The following is a 20,124-nucleotide window of genomic DNA, read 5'->3' as shown; positions in this document are numbered from 1 at the left end:
GATGTAAATACTGTATTTTCCCTACTGTGGTGCAATAATAGTACCCTTCCCAATCCCTCCCTCACCCCACTACACATAAGTCACAGTGCAAGGATTAAAGGTAGCAAAAGGGGTAATACAGTACCCATAATAAAGGGCTCAGGGGAGGAACCAGCGCTCCACCCCATCCAAGTTGGAGCAAGATTATCCTATACAAAATAGAAATATATAGTTTATTATTAGTTAGAAATCTGATATGACAGAACATTTGGTGTTATTTTTTGTTCATGATGCTCTCTGTCTGTTTTCCTATCAATTAAGACTTGAGTTCTTTTGAAAAAGAAGGTATTTAAGATTTCCTAGGTTAGGAAATTAAAAATACAAATTTAAATACAAATTTTATTTTACCCTAGATATTAGCGACATCAATTCACTCAGTTTAATTTTACAAGTTGAAAAATTTGGACTGGAAATTTGAAATACAATAAATGTTTAAAAGCTGTCAGCCAGAAATGTGCATAAAACATGCAAAACACAAAGTGCAACGTGATGATAATTCATTTGTTACCTTCTAACTTCTTATGAAGCACTGTACAACATGCTTTATTCAGTAATGTTGCATAGCACATGCTTTGAAAAAGTAACAGAACAACAAAAATAAAATGAGTGCCTGTGTTACGCTTTGACGCAGCTATTGCGATTTTATGCTGCTAGGGCAAAGAATTAAATGAGAGTTTCTGAGTATGTTCAAATCTCACTTCCCAATCATAATATCATTCTTATATCCAACCTCACCATCACTCGTGATTATATTTTTACAAAATAAAAAAATCCAAACACTAGAAGTATAAAAAATATAATCAAGTGTAAGGTTATTTTGACTCTACAATGCCAAACACGTATTGAAGAGATCAGTCATTTTAGTGCTGTGTATATGCTGTCATTATGAGGAATAGAGCCATATTCATAAATCTGACCATTTAAATTATTAGTGTTATCACGATCAACATTTATAAGGATTTTATGTCTAAAACTCTGAGTTTGAAAAGGTAACCTCTTTTAATATAAAGGGTATTATTGATTAATAATTATAGATATGGTTATTTCTGAGAAAATTAAAAGCATACCCACAAGACCAACTTTTTTATAGCAATGAAGTGTACTGTATGGAAATATCTGAGCACTTGACCAATGGATTTAATAAATTTTCAAACGGTCAGATGTAAAAGGTTTATAATATTTTCGAAAGTTTAGCATTGTTCAGATTTCATGACCCATACAAAATATATTATTTTGATTCAGGCAACATGTTTTCAAGTAGAATGTAGAGAAATGATATTTTTTCTCCAGAACTGAAACTGCTAGTCTGAAACAAAACAAAGTGACATTTAATTGGAAAACAGACTTAATTTTTACATACCCCAGAGAGAATTTCTGATAACATTTTGGTGAAAATGTGAGGCTCACTGTGAGAAATAAAAGAGGACTACTTGTATTTTATTGTACTGAGTTGTTGATAATGAGGAAAAAGTTTTCATATATGTTAGGGAAATCGAAGACAAGTCTTATGTTCTTATGAAGTGACATTTATTTATAAGACTTGAGAACATAAGGCTATAAACAATCTATAAAGTGCAAATGGAAGTCTACAATATAGCTTAGTTTCCATAAACGTAACTAAACCTTAGGAGGTGAAAGAGCAATGATTTTCTATTGGAATCACACAATTTAGTGTTTTGTTTTGTTAATTTTTTTTTAAAAGCAGAACTAATTTTTTATATTATACATCTATAAACTAATGCTTCATGCTTTAACAAAAGACATGGAGAATAACAAGTCAATAATGGCAAAATTTCTAATCTGTTACGAATGATGGAAAATGATTATTGGGTCTTTAAGAAGGATAAAATAAAATTTGTGTGACTCTGACCAATAAGATGTAAGTTAAGGTTAATCTATAAATTATAGTAATGAGTCAAAATTATATTTTCTGTTCATTATAACTGTTTTACTTTATTATCATAAAAATGGTGTGGATTTGTATGTAATCTTTAAGTTAGTATTACTAGTTTTATAAATTCAGTTAACACTTAATATCTAACCACCTAACCTTGAATATATTCAAATAATGCAAACTTTGGCATTATACAGACAAAAATTTTAACAACTCCTTTCATGCTTTTCTTTACACTCATACTTAGGCACATGTGTGATTCACATTATTTTCAGGAAAACTCGTTAAGTACAATATATTGTCACAAAGACTAAGCACCTGATACAGAATTTACTTTAGATTATTATTATATCATTACACACAGTACTTTAATAATGCATCTGCTTTTTTTTGTATATGGATTTGTAAGGAAACTCCCAAGAAGGATTAGGAAATAAAGTCATTTAAATAAGCACAGCAGATAAATGATATTATATCATTTCAAGAGAGGCCTATTTCTCTTGCATATCACCTAGAAGTAAATATGCAACAGATAAAACAACAAAGTAGCAATTTTGCAAAAATTTGCCATTCCTTTTGCATGCATAGGTTTTCCTTTTTCTAAATTTAATTTAGTTTAATTTTGGCTATATGCAATACTTCAGGTTCTTTCATTTTTCTTACCCTCATCCCTTCAAATCTAGATAAGGCTCTTAGAGGTCTCAGAGCTCTTAGTGTCCTGAGAGATTTGATGGCTCCAAGTTCTGAGTAACCCAAGGCATTTGCTGTTAAACTGACCAGTGAAACCTGCACACACAAAAATAATAACAATTGATAAATAGAATCATCATTCAATATGTAGTTGCTATATATAACAAGTATAATTTTTGCTTATAATTATTCAGAAGGTAAATGTTCAGACATTTTCAGTAAACCTTTAAAAAAGTAAAGAAATATTTTCAGTTTGATGCAAATGATGTAACTTTTAGGACATTAATCAAAAGCTAGCTGAAAAAATCCTTAAATGTCATATAATTTATCAATTGAATAATTAGGAAAAAAAACAAAGTAAAAATTAGTAACATAAAAGAAGAAATCAAGGTGGAAAAAAATTCATTGGCTATTCTTCCTTTATTTTATTAAGTTGCTGTTGAATTTATGGCTTTTCTTATAGCTAGTCATAAAATACAAAAACTGCTATTGTACTTAAAAAAGCAAGAAGTTTCTACCATGCATCAGTATATTCAACTAATCATAATTGGTATTCTCAGAAATTAATGAACTACATCAGTTTTGAAGGTGATATTTTGTCTTGGTAATACCTTGCATTTTCACTTGTTTAAAGTTTATTTTTACATAAGAAACTTAGAAAGAAATTCCATTACAAAACTTCCTCAAAAATTTTTACACTAATTTATGGCTTCTGCCATGATACCTGGCCCCAAAGGGCCAATCAATGAATATTTACCAAATACACACAGCAATGAATTTACTTCATTTGTATTCATTTGTAGGTAATACATGAGTAAATGACAAATCTTACGTATCTAATTCTCTAAATAAGGAATTTACCAAAACTTTGCATTCAAGCAAGATTACAATTTATTTAGCTAGGAAGAGGCTAGTATTGGACAATTCCACATATACTGGACACTATTTTTGTAAACCTTTCTTTTTAAAAATGTATTAATTGTATCATATTTAATACACTTCTTACATTATTTGAGATGTGCTGTAATTAATCTTTTTATAAAGTGCTATACTGATCTTCATTAAATAATTAAAACAGAACTTTGAAAATAAAGGTATTATTGTTACAAACTACAAAATTTTCTATAAAATTATTTTCTTAAAATGTTTCAAAAATGTCACTTAAAAACTTCCACCAAAAAGCCGATGTGTAATAAGCGTAATAGAAAGAAACAAACCTCAGGAAGTTTTAAAGGGTTAAATTACATTTAGATTTAAATTATAGTGTAAAAAATTCTGAAATTGAAATATAATGTAACTTCTAATGCTTGAAACCTCAATATTAGAAACTTTCTCCCTTATTGATGTGATAAAGCAATTCTTCCTTTGAGATTTCTCTCAATTGGCTCATTTCACAGGAACATTGTTAAGTTTTTCAAATAGCCTTAGCTTTGCCTTTGTTCAGGATCAAGGAGATATAATGCATGCATGATTCTTAGCTCAATAAACACCTTCCACAAGAAACCCTCACAGTCTTGCTGGGTTAATATCTTTTTGGGGTAAAACAATACGAAGTCAGGATAGTTTTGCTATAGCTTTCTAAAGCTGAAATTTTGCCAAGTTGATAATGGAAAACATGATGCTTAACTTCAACACATCTTGAAGTCAGTCACTTGTTTTCAGTAAATGCAGTATTAATCATTGGGCATGCAAATTCTATAAAGGGCTGTTTGGGCTTGCGTAAATCTAGTTTACATTCTAGGAAAACTTTCACTGCTGCATAAAGTAGACTTGTCTTTCCCTATACTCTGCATACCTTACTCCCTAAAATGAAGTCATAATCCAGATAATCTACCATTTAAATCTATTCTTTAAAAAGTTTGAGTAGATCAAAGGGAATTTTTTTTTTTTTTTTGAGACGGAGTCTTGCTCTGTCGCCCAGGCTGGAGTGCAGTGGCGCGATCTCGGCTCACTGCAAGCTCCGCCTCCCGGATTCACGCCATCTCCTGCCTCAACCGCCCGAGAATTTTTTTTTAAATGACTATAGCACCTAACAGCATCACTGTTTTTATTGAGTGACTTTAATACTGTACAAGTTTGGGGCCAAGAAACTAACTCAGTGGCACAAAATCAGCAAGCGATGGTCCTGGGATACAAACTTGAGTCCGCTGATTCACAACATAAAGGATTTAAGTAATATACCTTTTAAGTTCCCTATTTCACTACTTTCCCTACAAACTGCTGATGTGTTGTTTTTTCTTTAGCTTTCTCAGATAACTAGAGAACTACCATAGCTTCCATCCTCCAATGCTATTTTAAATCAGAATTAAATTAGCCCATGTCCTCCAGAAATGACACTCTCATTGAGTATATGCGTTTAGTGGTTATTATAGTCTGTCAACATAACATAGTGCTCTGAGACTCACTATTTTAGAATTTGTATATAAATAAGACAAGCTACCTTGAACAGAGACAAAAATATGAATGATACCTACATCAACAATTAAGAAGTCCAGCCAACACCAGGCATTGGTGAAATATGTTTGATAGCCATATGCCACCCATTTTAGAAGCATTTCCAGAATGAAAATGTAAGTGAAAACCTTGTCAGCATATTCCAACATTGTCTTAATCGTCTTTCGCTGATCAATATATATATCTTCAAATGCCTATAAAGAAAATGTTACACATTAGCTTTCAAAAGTGATTATACTCAATAAGCTATTTTAAAAACCTAATCATATGTGCATATGACATTTCATTGGAATAGGAGGGCAGAGAAACAATAGTTATTGTTACTTTTTTTTCCCCCTCTCAAAGGTCTTTTACTTATTTCATCAGGGGAAAGACTATTGGTAGAAGAAAAAGAAAAGTATGATTCCAATGAATTAATTTGACTTAGTCAGGAAATAGTTCTTGATGTTGTATCCTGATGTGGCCATTCCAACTTGAAGTTATGTATTCCTTTTGTTTCATTTATTTTGCTTCCTTCTATTCTTTTTTTTTTTTTTGCTATAGAAAGGAGGTTGAAGAAATAATGAAAACTTGTGTTTTCGTAAAGCAGAAATTGTGATTGATCTTCACAGTCTCCAATTTTACTAAATAGTTGAGTTCATCTGCTTCTTTTTTTTTGTTTTTTTTTAAATAGTTTATGTTTCTCAACATACAGCATGACAATGATTAAATGAAATTGCTTTTCATTTAGATTCTAATATATATTCTTCTGTTAGGAACATCTTGATGTTTCACTTCTAAGTATGCATTGCTTTCAACAGTGAAATACTTCTAAAGTAGCATGTAGAAAATATTTCTTTCTTCAGAAAAATTACAGGTAAATATATGTCTGTGTTAGAATTATAAACCGAAGTTAAAGAAACTTGTACTGTAGTTGCATTTTAATCAGGCAAACTCTGTTTCTCTTTCTCTTTCTCTCTCTTTTTCTGTCTATGGCTTAAGTATTTCCTTTGTGTTAGTGTTTCTCTAAAATTCTATCTGTATGTTATATTTATATTTTTATAAATAATTTTCATATAAAAATAAATTGATTCTGATGAAGTGAACACCTTCTTACAAAGATAAACCCATCCTTAAATGAATCTCTTAGGCATGCTGCCCGATATTTATTGTTACCAACTTTCATTATTTCCTGAGTAGCACAAAAATAGTGAGCACACAGTTGGAAAAAGACAGAGAGCGGTCCCTAAGGACTTACTACTGTCCATCAGAGATAATAATAATAAATACTATTTAGAAACAAAATTCATCAGAACTCAGAGAATATATATTCCCATCCCAGGGCTTCCAATAACTCTTTTCTTATTACGCAATGAGTAATCGAATATTTACATCCTTTGGTGTTAATGAATAAGCTGAAGGGCTACACTTTCTGGGCTATTTAATAATAAGCAAAAATTAATGATTAGCTTCTTAAAATTATATTTGCATACATAGGAAAAGTAAATCCAGAAATGTAGAGTTATAGAGTAAATCTATAGTCTAGAGGATACAAGGTAGGATAATTAAAAATGCATGCATTGGATACTAAGACAATGAAACAGAAAGGATTAATGCGTCATCAGTATTAGAATGTTCTAAAGATTAGTGCCGTATCACCTTTTCTTAATATTCACTCACCAGAGCACCGCTACTAAGGAGAATCATGAAAACAATGAAGGTCTCAAACCAGTTATGTTCAACTATTCGGAAACACGTCCTTCTCAGGTTCCACCATTGTTTTCCTCTGCCTTCTTCCACATTGATTTGACAACACTTGAATCTTTGTACACAGCCTGCAGAAATAGTGTTCAAATAATAGTAGATAAAATATCTCTGCTTCCATAATATCCTTTAGCAATGTCCTTGTCTTGTCTTTTTATTACTATGCTCATCTCTGTCTTGCTAGGATAACTCTCTAAGCCTAGAGTAGTAAGAGCACATTCATTAGCTGTGTGAAGTTGTGGAAATCATTCAGCTTCTTTAAATGGGTCCCTAGCGAACAGTATTTGCTTTGTCTGCCTCACAGTGTTATTGTACAAGAAAAACTCTGTAAATTACAAATAAATGTGAAGTAGCTTTTCCTTGTGCCATATCATCCTGTTGCACTCTGTTGAAGTCATTCTAGAAAAGAACTTTAAATTGGACATCAAAAATGGTAAGCAGAAAACTTCCCCCCTTTTATAAAGGATACAGAGTAAAAATGTAGATCTCTTCCAACAATCCTGCATTTCTAACCATTTAGGATTTTTTTGTTATGTGCCTAGAAGGGCTTATGTAATTTGCAAAACTAATTTAGTTCACTAAAATGTAATTTGTATGGTTTGGCTTTGACTTGTCATTGCCTTCCTCACACATTGCTTTCACTTAGTCTAAATGAAATCAACAGGTACTTCTGAGTACCATTGTAAGCACAAAGGTACACTTAGGTGCACACACAAAAAGGCACAGAACATGTACCTAACTCCCAAGAACCTTACCAAAAAAAAAATCTGGTTCTCAAAAAAAAAAAGAAAAGAAAAACAAAAGATATAAATACAGGATCCCTGCTCCAAGGCAAAAAAAGGAGGGGAAGATATGTTTGAAGAAGAAGGAGAAAGGGAATGAATGGAGAAAAGGAGGAAGAAAAGAAGGGAAGGAGGAAAGAAGGAACTAAGGAATGAAGGAATGGAGGAAAAGAAGAGAAAGAATACAGTAAAGCAACATATAACAGTTCAAAACGAGACAGAATTTTCATAGGATAATATATGTTATCAGGTAAATTAAATGGAAATATTTGTTACAGCCATTCAGAGGAACAAGCTGCTCTTCCACCATGGTCAGATGAGGGTAGTTTTGAAAAGGACATTAAGTGATATGCATGATTTATATAGGGAATAGAAGAAGACTGAAGGTATACTAGGCCTACGAAAAAAATAATATCAAATATAAAACATGCATATTTCCAAACCTCAAATTCCCAGGGATATCAGACCACAGGAAATATTAGTTGTAGGAAAAACGTATCTCTTCTATCTATTGCCCACACTGCACCAGGCTTAACTTGTGACTGGTTAGGTATTGAGTTTCAAGGGCAGTATTTATTCCCCATTTCATCCAACAATCATTGGAAACTGATGTTTTCATTAAAGAAACACAATTTAGCACTAGCAATCCATTTAGCTTTAGCAGTCAGAAAGTTACCTTTAAGGCAAATTCTGTGTAGGATCATTTTCACTAGGGTTTTTAAGATGCTAACTTATTGTGAGATCACCATTTAATTTAAAAACATAAGCTAGAAGTTTTGATGACATTAAAATATTTTTCCTCCATGTTCTTAATCTCTTCCATGTATTGGGCAGATATAATCAAAGCACAACGCTAGACTTTAAGTTTTTTGTCTATCAGTATATTAGAGGTAATTGAATTATATCTATTACAAAGTGCCGTTTTATTATATGTGATTTATTTTAGGTGACTAACAGCTAAACAAGCTGCACTCCAAATGAAAGATTAACATTAGGATTCTTTTCTTTACCTTCAGTGAAACAGGCTTCCGGTTCAAGGGTTTCTTCAGGTTCCACTACGGGCTGTTCTTCTGCAGGTGCGCCGATGTCCACAGTGCTACCTTCTGATGAGCTACTGCTTTCATTCAGTTTCTGTAAGTGAGATGGACGTAGAAAGTAAAGTCCTTTCATTTTGACTGCCAAGAAAGGATTATTACTATAAATTTGTTTTTTTATTCTTCTTGAGGTAGAGATATTTTTAGAGAAAAAGAGAGATTGAATAAGAGGAGGAAATCAGAAAATCATTGTCTATGTTAACTCTTTTACCATAATTCACCATGTAAGCATGAAATCAGATTGCTGTGTTATGAGGTTACAAAAGGCCATCAGCCACATGTACTGAGCAAAACACTGCCCTGTGGATTAGAGAAGCAGGGGACAGAGGGAAGAGAAGAGGGAGGAGGAGAAAGGGAAAAGGAACAGAAGAGTAAGGGAAAAGGAGCAGGAGAGAAAGAGAAACCTTACCTTAGAAGATAATAATGTCGTTAGGTTATTCTGCAGTTTAATGTTTGACTTTACATATTTCTTTAACAATGTCTTACCTATGTGTGAAAATATCACCTGTTGTTTTCACTCATGTTACTAAGATTCATGGTTAAGGCATTCAGAGTTATTTACTATAAATGTGCTCATTTGGAGAGAAATTGTTATAAAATATGTTAAAAATTACATCAATAAATAACCTTAGAGATATTAAATAGACATCTTCAATTTCTGGCAAATATTTTAGAGCCTGAAGTGTTGTAAAATGAGATAAACAGTGTGTGGGAAAATTCGGTTTCCTCTGACAAATCATGTTTATGTTAATATGCCATGTGAAGCTGAAAGAACAAAATCTAGTTAAACAACAACAACAATAACAATATCCTTCATGTTTTGACAATAGTGATAGGATACACACTTCTCTTTCTATGGTTCTCAGAAGACAAAGATGGCAGAGATAATAGAAAACATTAACTTACACATTAAGATAGGAAAAACTCATGAACGCTCTTTCTGAAGGCCAGCAAACTGGCTTATAAGTTTTTGGCAAGTGTAATTAATTCATTAATTTATTCAACTAATTTTTTTTGGAACACCAACAATATGCTACAAGCTGAGTATTCACTGATAACTGAAATATCTGTAATCCTTATTGAAGTATCAAATCTAGTAGTGTTTTCCAAACTTTAGGCTTGTGTAGACCCTCCAGTAGGCATTCAAGCGCACACAACAACAAGCCATTCAACCCGTTATCACAATATTGTAAATAGTAAAAATTAAACACAATATTACAATTGTTAATAAGAATTTCACATACATAGAAGAGTGTTGATATTTCAGAAAGAGTTTCACCAAAATATTTGCATTTGCTTGAAGAAGGATAGCTCATATGTCTGGGTCCATATTTAGTTGCCTTCTTTCCTTTCCTTTTCATTTCTTAAAATAGAAAAACTTAACTGACAGCTACAGAAAATTAGGACCTATAATGGTATATAACTCTGTCATAGTTCTGAGAAGTCAGGTTGAAGTTGGCCTTTGAAATTACAAAAATATTTCTCACTGAAGACTAATTTCAACATTCTGACACATATTAAATAGACTTGCATACTACACTAAGAAGCTGAAAAGTTGATTGTTCAACATGATAGCCAGCAGCAAATAGATTATAATCTACTTTTGGGTTGCATTTAGCTTTGATTATATTTGTGTTCTGTTCTAGCATTTGCACTGAATTAAAAGTGTATACAGGAATAAGTCATTGGTTTCTTCCTCTGACAAAGAAAGAGAATCACCTAATGGCAGGCGTTAGTTACATTCTCAGTCAAACTACTCATAACATCACATGGTCTTCTGAAGAAATTCTCAGGTCTTATCCTCAACGTTACACAGATTCATCATTTGGCCGTAAAGTGATACACCTAGGCTGAGACTTGTCACTTCAACAAGTGCCTTCATATTTTAAAAATGACCTTGATTGGCACTCTCTGGGCCATAATAAAATTCATTAACTTATTTTATAAAAACCATGTGAGCAACATTTCATCACTCATTGTTCTTCACTGTAGAAAAGCAATCTTGTGTAAGATGCCCATTCTTCATAAAACAATTAGATAATGGGATTTGAGAATTTTAACAATTTTCACCAAAATTAATTAAGAACTAGAAAGGATATTATTTCCTGTGAATAAATTTGTGTAGAGAGGCATTCAGGTACAGAGAATTATAATAGCAAATCTACTTTTCTCTCTCTCTCTCTCTCTCTCTCTCTCTCTCTCTCTCTCTCTCTCTATATATATATATATATATATATATATATATATATATATATAAAACTGTTATCTGCTAGATCTGATCCCTACATAGTTTTCCAGTCTATATCAAGACTCACAAAATAATAGAATATTAGCATAAAAATCTACTCTTCATCAGTATAGGTTGTCAGTAATCAGCAGAACAAAAAGTTGCTGAGTAATTAATCTTCATGTAAGTGCCACACATAAATGACTGATTCTTTGCACATAAGTGTTTTATCCAATTGTAAGGTGAATTAAATCCTGGCATGAAAAGGTCCATAAAAATTTTTCTTCCTTGATTACTAGTAATATCATGCAATTACTTGTTCTAAGACAAAGACTTATCTGACTTACCTAAGTTATGACTATTTTCTGTGAAAATTACAAGAACCCAAAAGAACTTATGTTACTTTTTGACACATTTTCAAAATGACATTCTCTGAAGAAGACAAACAGATCAACAGTTCAATACATTTTAATATTAAGATATTCATCTTGTATTTCTTATTTAGACATTTATTTTTAGGATGCTTACCTAAGATGGTCACTCTTACAGAATTACTTTTTAAAAATACATGTAGACTTATAGTGTTCTGATGTTTTTGCGTTAGAGTCTCAATTCACTAAAAAAATCTGAGTTTTAAGTTTATATGATTTCCATTCCTATTTTATCTCTTTACACCTATTTTATCTTTACACCAAGATTGTGTAATGATGATATAACACAATATGAGAATAACATCAAAATGGAAAATTGAACAATGTAAGAGTTGGCATGCATTTGGACACACACAAACTCTACCCTGTCTACTAAATGTTAGGAAAGTAAACTTACTACTAATTTCAAGTACATGAGCAAGTGCTTGTAAGTACTCATAGTACATTGGTAACTCTTTAAGAATGTGGTGGATATTAAGAACATTATAAGATTGTATGAACTGTATGATTGTATGAATATTACAAGATAATATGAACTGTAAATTAACTTATGTTTAAAATATGTTAAATGTTTCTGAATACATTTGCTATTTCATGAGGACTACTTTATAAACAAACTGGGACCATAGGCTGTAGATCCAGGAATTGGTGAATAGTGTTACTTCTCCAAATTGTAAAACATTAATGGCAAAGCCAAAGATAGTCACAATGGATGGATACAATATGCTTCTAAGTATGTTTTTTTTTTTTTTTTAATGCATAGAGCTTGGAGCCACTCCATATTTCAGAATTTTTAAGATGATTTAAAAGATGATCAAATGCCCTTATTAGCATTCTAGTGGAATATCTACACTTGGAAAGTTCACAGGTCTAGACGAGTGATCTTCTACATGTTCACAAATTAATTTTAAAGCTTCTTAAAGCAATATAAGTATATTCTACAGTCTGTCTGAACTACGGTAGGAAAGTGGAGGTGTGCCCAATAATGTTCAAACTTAGCATGCTCTCAATCTAAGTAATGACTTTTTAAACAATCTTAAACGTACTTCTTTAACCAAATTCCTGATTCTGCAATATCACTCTTTCAGCACCCAGACTCAAATTTTTTTTGTTTACTTTTACTTATTTCAAACATTGGCAGTAATCAAAAGACAGTTTTCCTTATTTTATCTCTGAAATAACTATTTTCTCAGCCAGATTCCAAATTCCTATGAAATTTCTGTTCACTCTTTTACCTTTTCTTTGTTTATATATATAGTTATTTATATAACTATAAATAAAAATGGCCATCCTCATTCTAGCTTCATGTAACTTAGACCTTTGTGGTCCACAAAGCTTAGTGTATGTATGGTGAATGACTGATAAACATTTAGTGAATGAATGAATAGATGAATATCTCTGTTTCAGATATTAGTGATGGATGAAGTTTTTATTTTCAACTTAGAGTTCCAACCAAATCTCCCAAATTTGTCTTTCACAGATAGAAGCTGTGTGTTAATCAAGGCGAACTTCTTAATGTTCTCTGGCTTTTTCTTAAAGTGATTTTTCCTCCCATCAATGTGAAAGAGTAATAATTACTCTCTTATTTAAACCCCTTTCAACACTTTATAGGCACTACTTTGGGTGCATATTGCTTTTTTATTATAACTTCTCTTCATTCTAATGAACTTACAAAATGACACTTGCAGTTTTCTTAGTAAAATACAATAACTGATGACCTTGATGTGTAAAAATTGCTCAGGTAGTTGGCTACTGCCTAGTATACCTGCATATTTGTATTTTCACCAGCTGAATGGTACGCTTATCAAGAATAAGTTATGTTTATTTTCTAATCAATTTACACTATTCTAAAATACTGTAAGTGTGTAATTTAATCCTGTAGAATTTGAAAAATGCATTTAAAAAGTGTTGTTGTATTTATAAAGACTAAGTCAAAGTCATTGAATAAATGTAATACAGGTAAATCCCCCACATGGATACATGTACATTAAAAAACTATAAAATTAGGTGTGAATAATTATTTTTAAATAGGTACTATTATAAATTTCTAGAAAGAGACTAAATTCAGGTTGCTTTATATGATTCATTAAGATATTTGTCCTCTGGGGGGAAAAAGAAACTAAACAGAAACAATAGATGATGAATTACAAGTGCAGCTCATGCTAAAGCATTGATGTAGCACTCCAAACAATGAACCCATGCTACCACAAGTGGTCTAAAGTGGTATTTTTATATATGTCATTTTTATTTTGTAAATAAATGGAGCAGTTGAATGTTTGGATCCAGAGAAGTGTATACATCTTTCAGGAACAATATATGGTTAAAAATTAGATTTTAAAAATGATATTCATATTTGGCTTAAGCTCCACTTCCCAAGTCAGCATTTTGCAAAGGGAGGCTGGTAAGCCACATCATAGCTAACCCCTATGATAGACCTTGATTCTCATAACAGTAAGAAGAATTTTCCCCTACTTTCAAATCATAATAACACCAGAAAAAGTGACATGTGAATATTAGAAAGATTAAACCATAAGCAACGGGGCTTATGTCAATGAATTACTCTAGATAAACTATGATAACCTGAGAGAAGTGTTAGTGCTTTTTCTGGAAATTTATATATAATGTAAATAAATGAGCATTAGTGTAAGAAAGTAAAGAAAAACAAAATGAAATAAGTACACAAGTGACTGAACTAAACTGTTTTAGCCAAAATATGGGAAACAGCAAAAGTTTTGATCGGCATGTTAAATAAGGAATATCAATACAGAAATTAAAATTAAATTAAACAAATAATAATCCTTTTTACATAGTCAATAGATTAAAATAAATAAAAACATTAATATAAAAGCCACCAAGACCTTCTCAAAGATGACAGTAAGTTTTTCAAAATAAGAAAGGCATTAAGCTTAAACACTTAATTTGTATAAATTATATCTAAAATGCTACATGCTTAGTCATTAATGTACTTTAGAACTTAGAGAAAGTCTATCATCTGCAGATGATAAACTGCACAGCTAAATTTCAATCAACAATTATACCAACATTTAGTATGTATGTTGCAGTGAAAGGCATCTGTCCTACTAATATTACAGAAGAGGTGTTTCCAGCCAATGTTCTGCAGAGATCTCACTCCAGCCTTAAGTGGCTGAAGGCTTTAATTTGAGCAGGGAAGTTCCACTTTCATCTAATTTATGCATGATACATGAAAAAATTTGATTAAAATGTTATTTAAAAGATTGGAAAACTGCCTACACTCTCAGCTACTTGGGAGGCTGAGGCAGGAGAATTGCTTGAGCTTACAAGTTTGAGAACAATTTCAGCGTTATAGCCGGATCCCATTTCTAAAATAAATAAATACATAAATGAAAATTTAAAAAATGTATTGGAAAACCATAATTGGATCAAAATTTGGGGAAATGCATGCCCAAATTTAAAAAGAAGATGTCAAATGAAAGAAAAAATACGTGTGGTGAATATAGGGAAAATTATGTGGAATTTAGTATCATGAATTGCAGTGGAAGAAAGGTGATACAATGAAAAAAGTCTTCAAGATTTAGCAATTTCAGATAAAACAACTTGGCACTAAACTAATGCAAGGAGACATTATTTTAAAAAGTCTCTTAAAGTTTAGAATTTGTCACCAACACCACTAGTAACTGGGGGGTGAGGGGGTTATACCAAATGAAGAGACAGTATCTTTGTGGGCATTAAAACCGTTATTTCAGAGGTTTAATCTATAAACTTGAAGAAGAATTGACAGTATGTTGAATGACATGTAAGAATCTTTTCTTTATGTCTGCAAACATGCTTTCTTCATGACAGTCTGTAGTAAACAGAATTCTAAGATGGTCTCCAAAATTTCTGGCCACTGTTGTCATGCCTTGTATATGGACAGGACCTGTGATTTGCTTCTAGCCAATACAATGTGGCAAAAGTAATGGGATGTCACTCGCATGATCTTGTTACATTGAATCATTTTAGAAAAGTTGCAATATTTTCTTTTTTCTCCAAGAAATAAATAATCAGTAGTTCTGACTTTTTAAGGCTAAGTACCAACAACCAGGCTTACAGAAGCAGCAAAATGTGAAAGCTTTGCTATGTGAAAACATATACTACCAATCAGGTAAAGTTGACAAATTATACTCAGGTTTTTTACTGGAAGCTCAGAGGGACTGGAATTGAATGTGACCTCAGAAAAGTACAATATTCAGATTGGTAAAGTAGATCAGGATAATATAATTGATTTGGCAAAAAACAGTAGGCTAAAAAAAGACTGGGATATAAAACTCTTGACTTTAAAGCTCTTTAAATTCAACATGGTGCCTCTATGAATATTTTATAACTATACATCATTACAATAAGTATGTATGTTGGTCATTTCATTTGCATATATGCAGAATATGTGCATATATTATCATGTGGTAAAATGATCCATATACGGAGTAAGTAGATGATGTAAATGACTTTATACAGCCAAGCCACATCTGTCACTCACCATTTCTGAACTGACTATTCCAAGAATTTTTAAAACAAGTTATGGCCTCCAGTGGAGCCAACAATCTTATTTTTTCACGCTTCTCCTGGCCCAGGCCACAGTAGTGGAAAGAAAGCCACCAACAACAAACTGGAAAGAAACCGAAACCTGGTTTGACCTCTCGCTTTCTGTGTGGCTTTGCTCAAATAATTCTTCCTTTAGCCCATTTTTTTAAATATGTAAAATGAGGAGATGATCTTTAAAGTTCCAGTTTTAATTTTCTATGACTTTGGAGTGTTTTGGAATTTGAAATGATACATTTGGAAAGTCTTAAAGCAAAGAGAGATGTGATGTGAGGACTGATGAGAAGGTGATGAGGGAGCAGATCTGGACTCTGGAGGAGAAAAGGATCAGGAAACTCAGAGTGGGTGTGGCTGTTGGGCCTGCACAGGCTGGGTAACATGCTGGGACTGTGGCTAGAAAAGTCCTGTGATCATCCTGGGCAACATAGTGAGATCCTGCTGTCCCTACTAAAAAAAAAAAAGAAAAAAATTTGGTGTTTTAAATTTATTATTTGTTTATTTATTTTTGATACGGAGTTTCGCTCTTGTTGCCCAGGCTGGAGTGCAATGGCGCAATCTCGGCTCACTGCAACCTCTGCTTCCCAGGCTCAAGCGATTCGCCTGCCTCAGCCTCCCAAGTAGCTGGGATTACAGGCACCTGCCACCACGCCTGGCTAATTATTTATATTTTTAGTAGAGACAGGGTTTCACCATGTTGGCAAGGCTTGTGTCAAACTCCTGACCTCAGGTGATCCACCCACCTCAGCCTCCCTAAGTGCTGGGATTACAGCGTGAGATACCGCGCCCGGCCAAAATTTTTTTAAATAGCTGGATGTGGTGGTGCATGCCTGTAGTCTTAGCTACTTTGGAGGCTGAGGTGGGAGGATGGCTTGAACCCAGGAGGTTGAGGCTGCAGTAAGCTATGGTTACGCCGCTGCACTCCAGCGTGGATGACAGACAGAGTGAGGCCCTGTCTCAAAAAACAAACAAACAAATAAATCAATAAAAAGAAAAATCCTCTGATCATCTCTGACCAAGGAGAAGTAAACAGCTATTCCCACCTTAGAAAGAAAGAAACCATCCACATATAGCTGGGCTCTTAATTTCACTATTAGCTGTACATGAAATATTCAATCACTAAACATTTATTGAAAGGTACCATGTTCTGAGATTTGTAAGTATCTATCTCATGGGTCTCCTTCATCAGCATAATGCATTATTTACCTGGGTTTTTGTTTTGTTTTCCTTTTCATGTGTTGCTTTTGTTTCTTCTTTTTTATTGGCCAAATTGAAAAGTAGAAAGTACACTACCGTTGTTTTGATATTAATTTATTTGATAACAATTAGGAGTAATATTTCTTAAGGTTTGTCTTCCGATTATATTTTTTTATGACTTGTCTCTTTTGACTCTTACTTGTTTATTTATTTATTTGAGACAGGTCTCGTTCCGTCACTCAGACTGGCATGCAGTGATGCAATCACAGCTCACTGCAGCCTCGACCTCCCAGGTTCAACCAATTCTCCTGCCTCAGCCTCCCAAGTAACTGGGACTACAGGTGATATCACCACACCCGGCTAATTTTTGTATTTTTTGTAGAGACAGCATCTGATCCTCAGGCTGGTGTTGAACTCTGGAGCTCAAGCAATTCACTCACCTTGGCCTCCCAAAGTGCTGTGACTACAGGAGTGAGCCACGGTGCCTGGTCTTTTGCCTATTTTTCTATTGGAGTATTAGTGTTCTTATTTGATTGCAATTGCTCTTTACACATAGAAAATCATTTGAGTTTTCCTAACAAGTATTATTTGCCAAATGTATTAGTTTTCTATGTCTGTGTAACAAATGAGCATGCACCCAGCATCTTAGAACAACATACATTTACCATCCACAGTTTCTATAGGTCAGAAGTCTGGCACTGCCTAATTGGATTCTTTGCTCAGGGTCTCATTGGGATGATGTCAAGGTGTTGGCTGGAAATCCAGTTCTTTTCTAGGGCTCAGGATCTTCTTCCAAGTTTACTGTCGTTTGCAGAGTTCGTTTCTCATAATTATAAGACTGGGCTTCCTACTTTCCTGCCAGTTCATGGCCAAGAACCACTCTCAGCAACTAGAGGCCACCCATAGTCCCTGGCCACATGGCTGCTGTATGCAGTTCACAATATGAGTGTTTGCTTTTTTCTGGGCCAGGCAGAGCATATCTTTTCAGCTTCCTCTATGTGATAGCAGGAGAAATCACTCTGCATTTAAAGAGTTTGCCTGATTAGGTCAGGCCCACCCAGCATCATCCTTATTTGTGTAACTTTGACAAGTTTTCCTTTGTTGAAAATATGTTTATTTTTCTCATCTTAAGGCTGGAATAACAGTGTGTCTTATGGCGTAAAGACTGAATGAGACAATATATGCCCTCCAATAGTACTTTGTCCATGGTGAACATTTAACAATAACTGTTATTAATATAACCTGAATTACAAGGACCTCACTGACATTTTTACTCATTATTCTAGAGCTCACTCATCACAAAAACAAGTATATTTCTTTTATAATTACTTTAGTAATATGCCATTTTTGTTCCCAAAAGTATAACTTTAATAACTCAATTTATTTAAAATTTTTTATTTAAATGGAATTATAGTAGTAATTTTCTTGATATCACCTTACACTTTTGAACATTTTTAACTTCCAAATAGCTTTTAGAGCTTCATAACATTTCTATAAGCATCATAGGACAGATACCTCATTCAATAAATTAGGAAACGGGGTAATATAGATTTAGCGATTTGCTCATAGTAGAGTTAAGGCTTATAGGCTCTTAATCTAGTATCCATATAAATCAACCAAAACTCAAAAAATTATTGGGCAACTGTTATGTACCCAGCATTGTGGTAGGTACTTCAGAGGATAAAAATGTTTTTACTATCCATAACCAAAATAAATTTACTTTCTATTTGGGGAGAGAAGATTTTGTATTGTCTTTTGCATACTCTTGGCAGTTTTGCCCAGCCTTCAAAGCTCTCTCAGATCTGTCCAAGTCAACATTCTTTATTATTAATGTTCAATAAAAATTCATATTTCTGGCTTATCATTATTCCTATTATGGCATGAGTCAAGAAATTTTCTGAGGTTTAAAAAAACAATTCCTCAAATTACTTGAATGCACTTTGAAGGATGAAGTTTCTTAGGACTTAAAGAGAGGATGAAATGTGACTCATAGTATTCCCTTTCTTCTTTTGGAAACCAATAGGAGGAAGGTGTAGGAAAAACAGCCCTTAGTTTGCTCTGGAATGGAGGATACTTAGGTGTGACTTCACCACAGATGTAAGAGGCAAAATAAATATGAAGTTCCAGCTCAGCACACCTCTTCATACCAGTCTATTCTTGCTTCCTGGAAACCGAGACTCCTTACCTACATCTCGTCCTCAGCTCCTGTGATTTATGCCCCAGGAATTCCAAACTACTAATTGTCTCCAAATACACCCTCTTGCTTCCTGTCTTTAGGTTTCTGCATGTTAATATTTCCTGATTGGAATGCCCCTTAGAAAAGTAATTTTCTTAAATATTTTAAGGAGCTTACCATATCAAGAATGTAATCAAAACAATTTAAAAATATACAGAAAATATAAAATATATCACCATTCCCAGATAAACTTATAAAACAATTTATTACAGAGAGCAAAAGGCAAACAACAAAAAAAGACAAACAGTGGAATATGTTATGAGTAGTAATTCTTGTAAGAAAACTTACCTGGAACAGTGTGGCATGCAACTGGTAATACTAATAATGATGATTTATCAAATATTCTATATTAGGCACTGTGCTAAGTACTTCATATTTATTATCTCTAATATTCTGCCCCAAAAATGCAGTCAGTAACATTATGCACGTTTTTGAGATGAGGAAACTGATTATTAGATAGGTAAAGTCACACAGTAAGCAGCTAAAATGAAATTATATAACCCAGTATCTAGCTCCAGAGTATAAGCATTTACCAACTTTATAACTGTGGCCTCACATGTCTAAAAACAAATGTTCAGTGTATGAATAATAAACAGTGGGCACTTGTAATTTTATCACAAAGCATTAATATAATTTTGGAGGTATTATAATGATGCATTGCAGATAAGTCATTACTGGAATTCAGGAATGGAAACAATAACATGTTCAAATGAAACTAGTCTAACAGAGGCCATGGAAGGTAACATTTTTGCATTAGTAACATATGTCTCAATATGAAAATTC

At 33.0% G+C, this 20,124-nt stretch overlaps 1 protein-coding gene across 7 annotated transcripts in view; it reads right to left on the bottom strand.

Annotated features, from left to right (window-relative positions):
- SCN1A (sodium voltage-gated channel alpha subunit 1) overlaps nt 1–20,124 on the bottom strand; it is a 131,642-nt gene that overhangs the window by 16,970 nt on the left and 94,548 nt on the right. For all 7 annotated transcript variants that reach the window (XM_030916425.1, XM_030916426.1, XM_030916429.1 and 4 more), the window contains 4 exons: nt 8,613–8,733; nt 6,737–6,891; nt 5,098–5,271; nt 2,597–2,719 (listed from right to left, as the gene is read on the bottom strand). In XM_030916425.1, the coding sequence (XP_030772285.1) occupies nt 2,597–2,719; nt 5,098–5,271; nt 6,737–6,891; nt 8,613–8,733 (573 nt within the window). The remainder of the gene's footprint in view (nt 1–2,596; nt 2,720–5,097; nt 5,272–6,736; nt 6,892–8,612; nt 8,734–20,124) is intronic.

This window comes from Rhinopithecus roxellana, chromosome 14 (assembly GCF_007565055.1).
Source record: "Rhinopithecus roxellana isolate Shanxi Qingling chromosome 14, ASM756505v1, whole genome shotgun sequence".
NCBI classification, from domain to species: domain Eukaryota; kingdom Metazoa; phylum Chordata; class Mammalia; order Primates; family Cercopithecidae; genus Rhinopithecus; species Rhinopithecus roxellana.
Note: the sequence above shows the minus strand (reverse complement) of the source record. Positions and strands in the feature narration are given on the sequence as shown.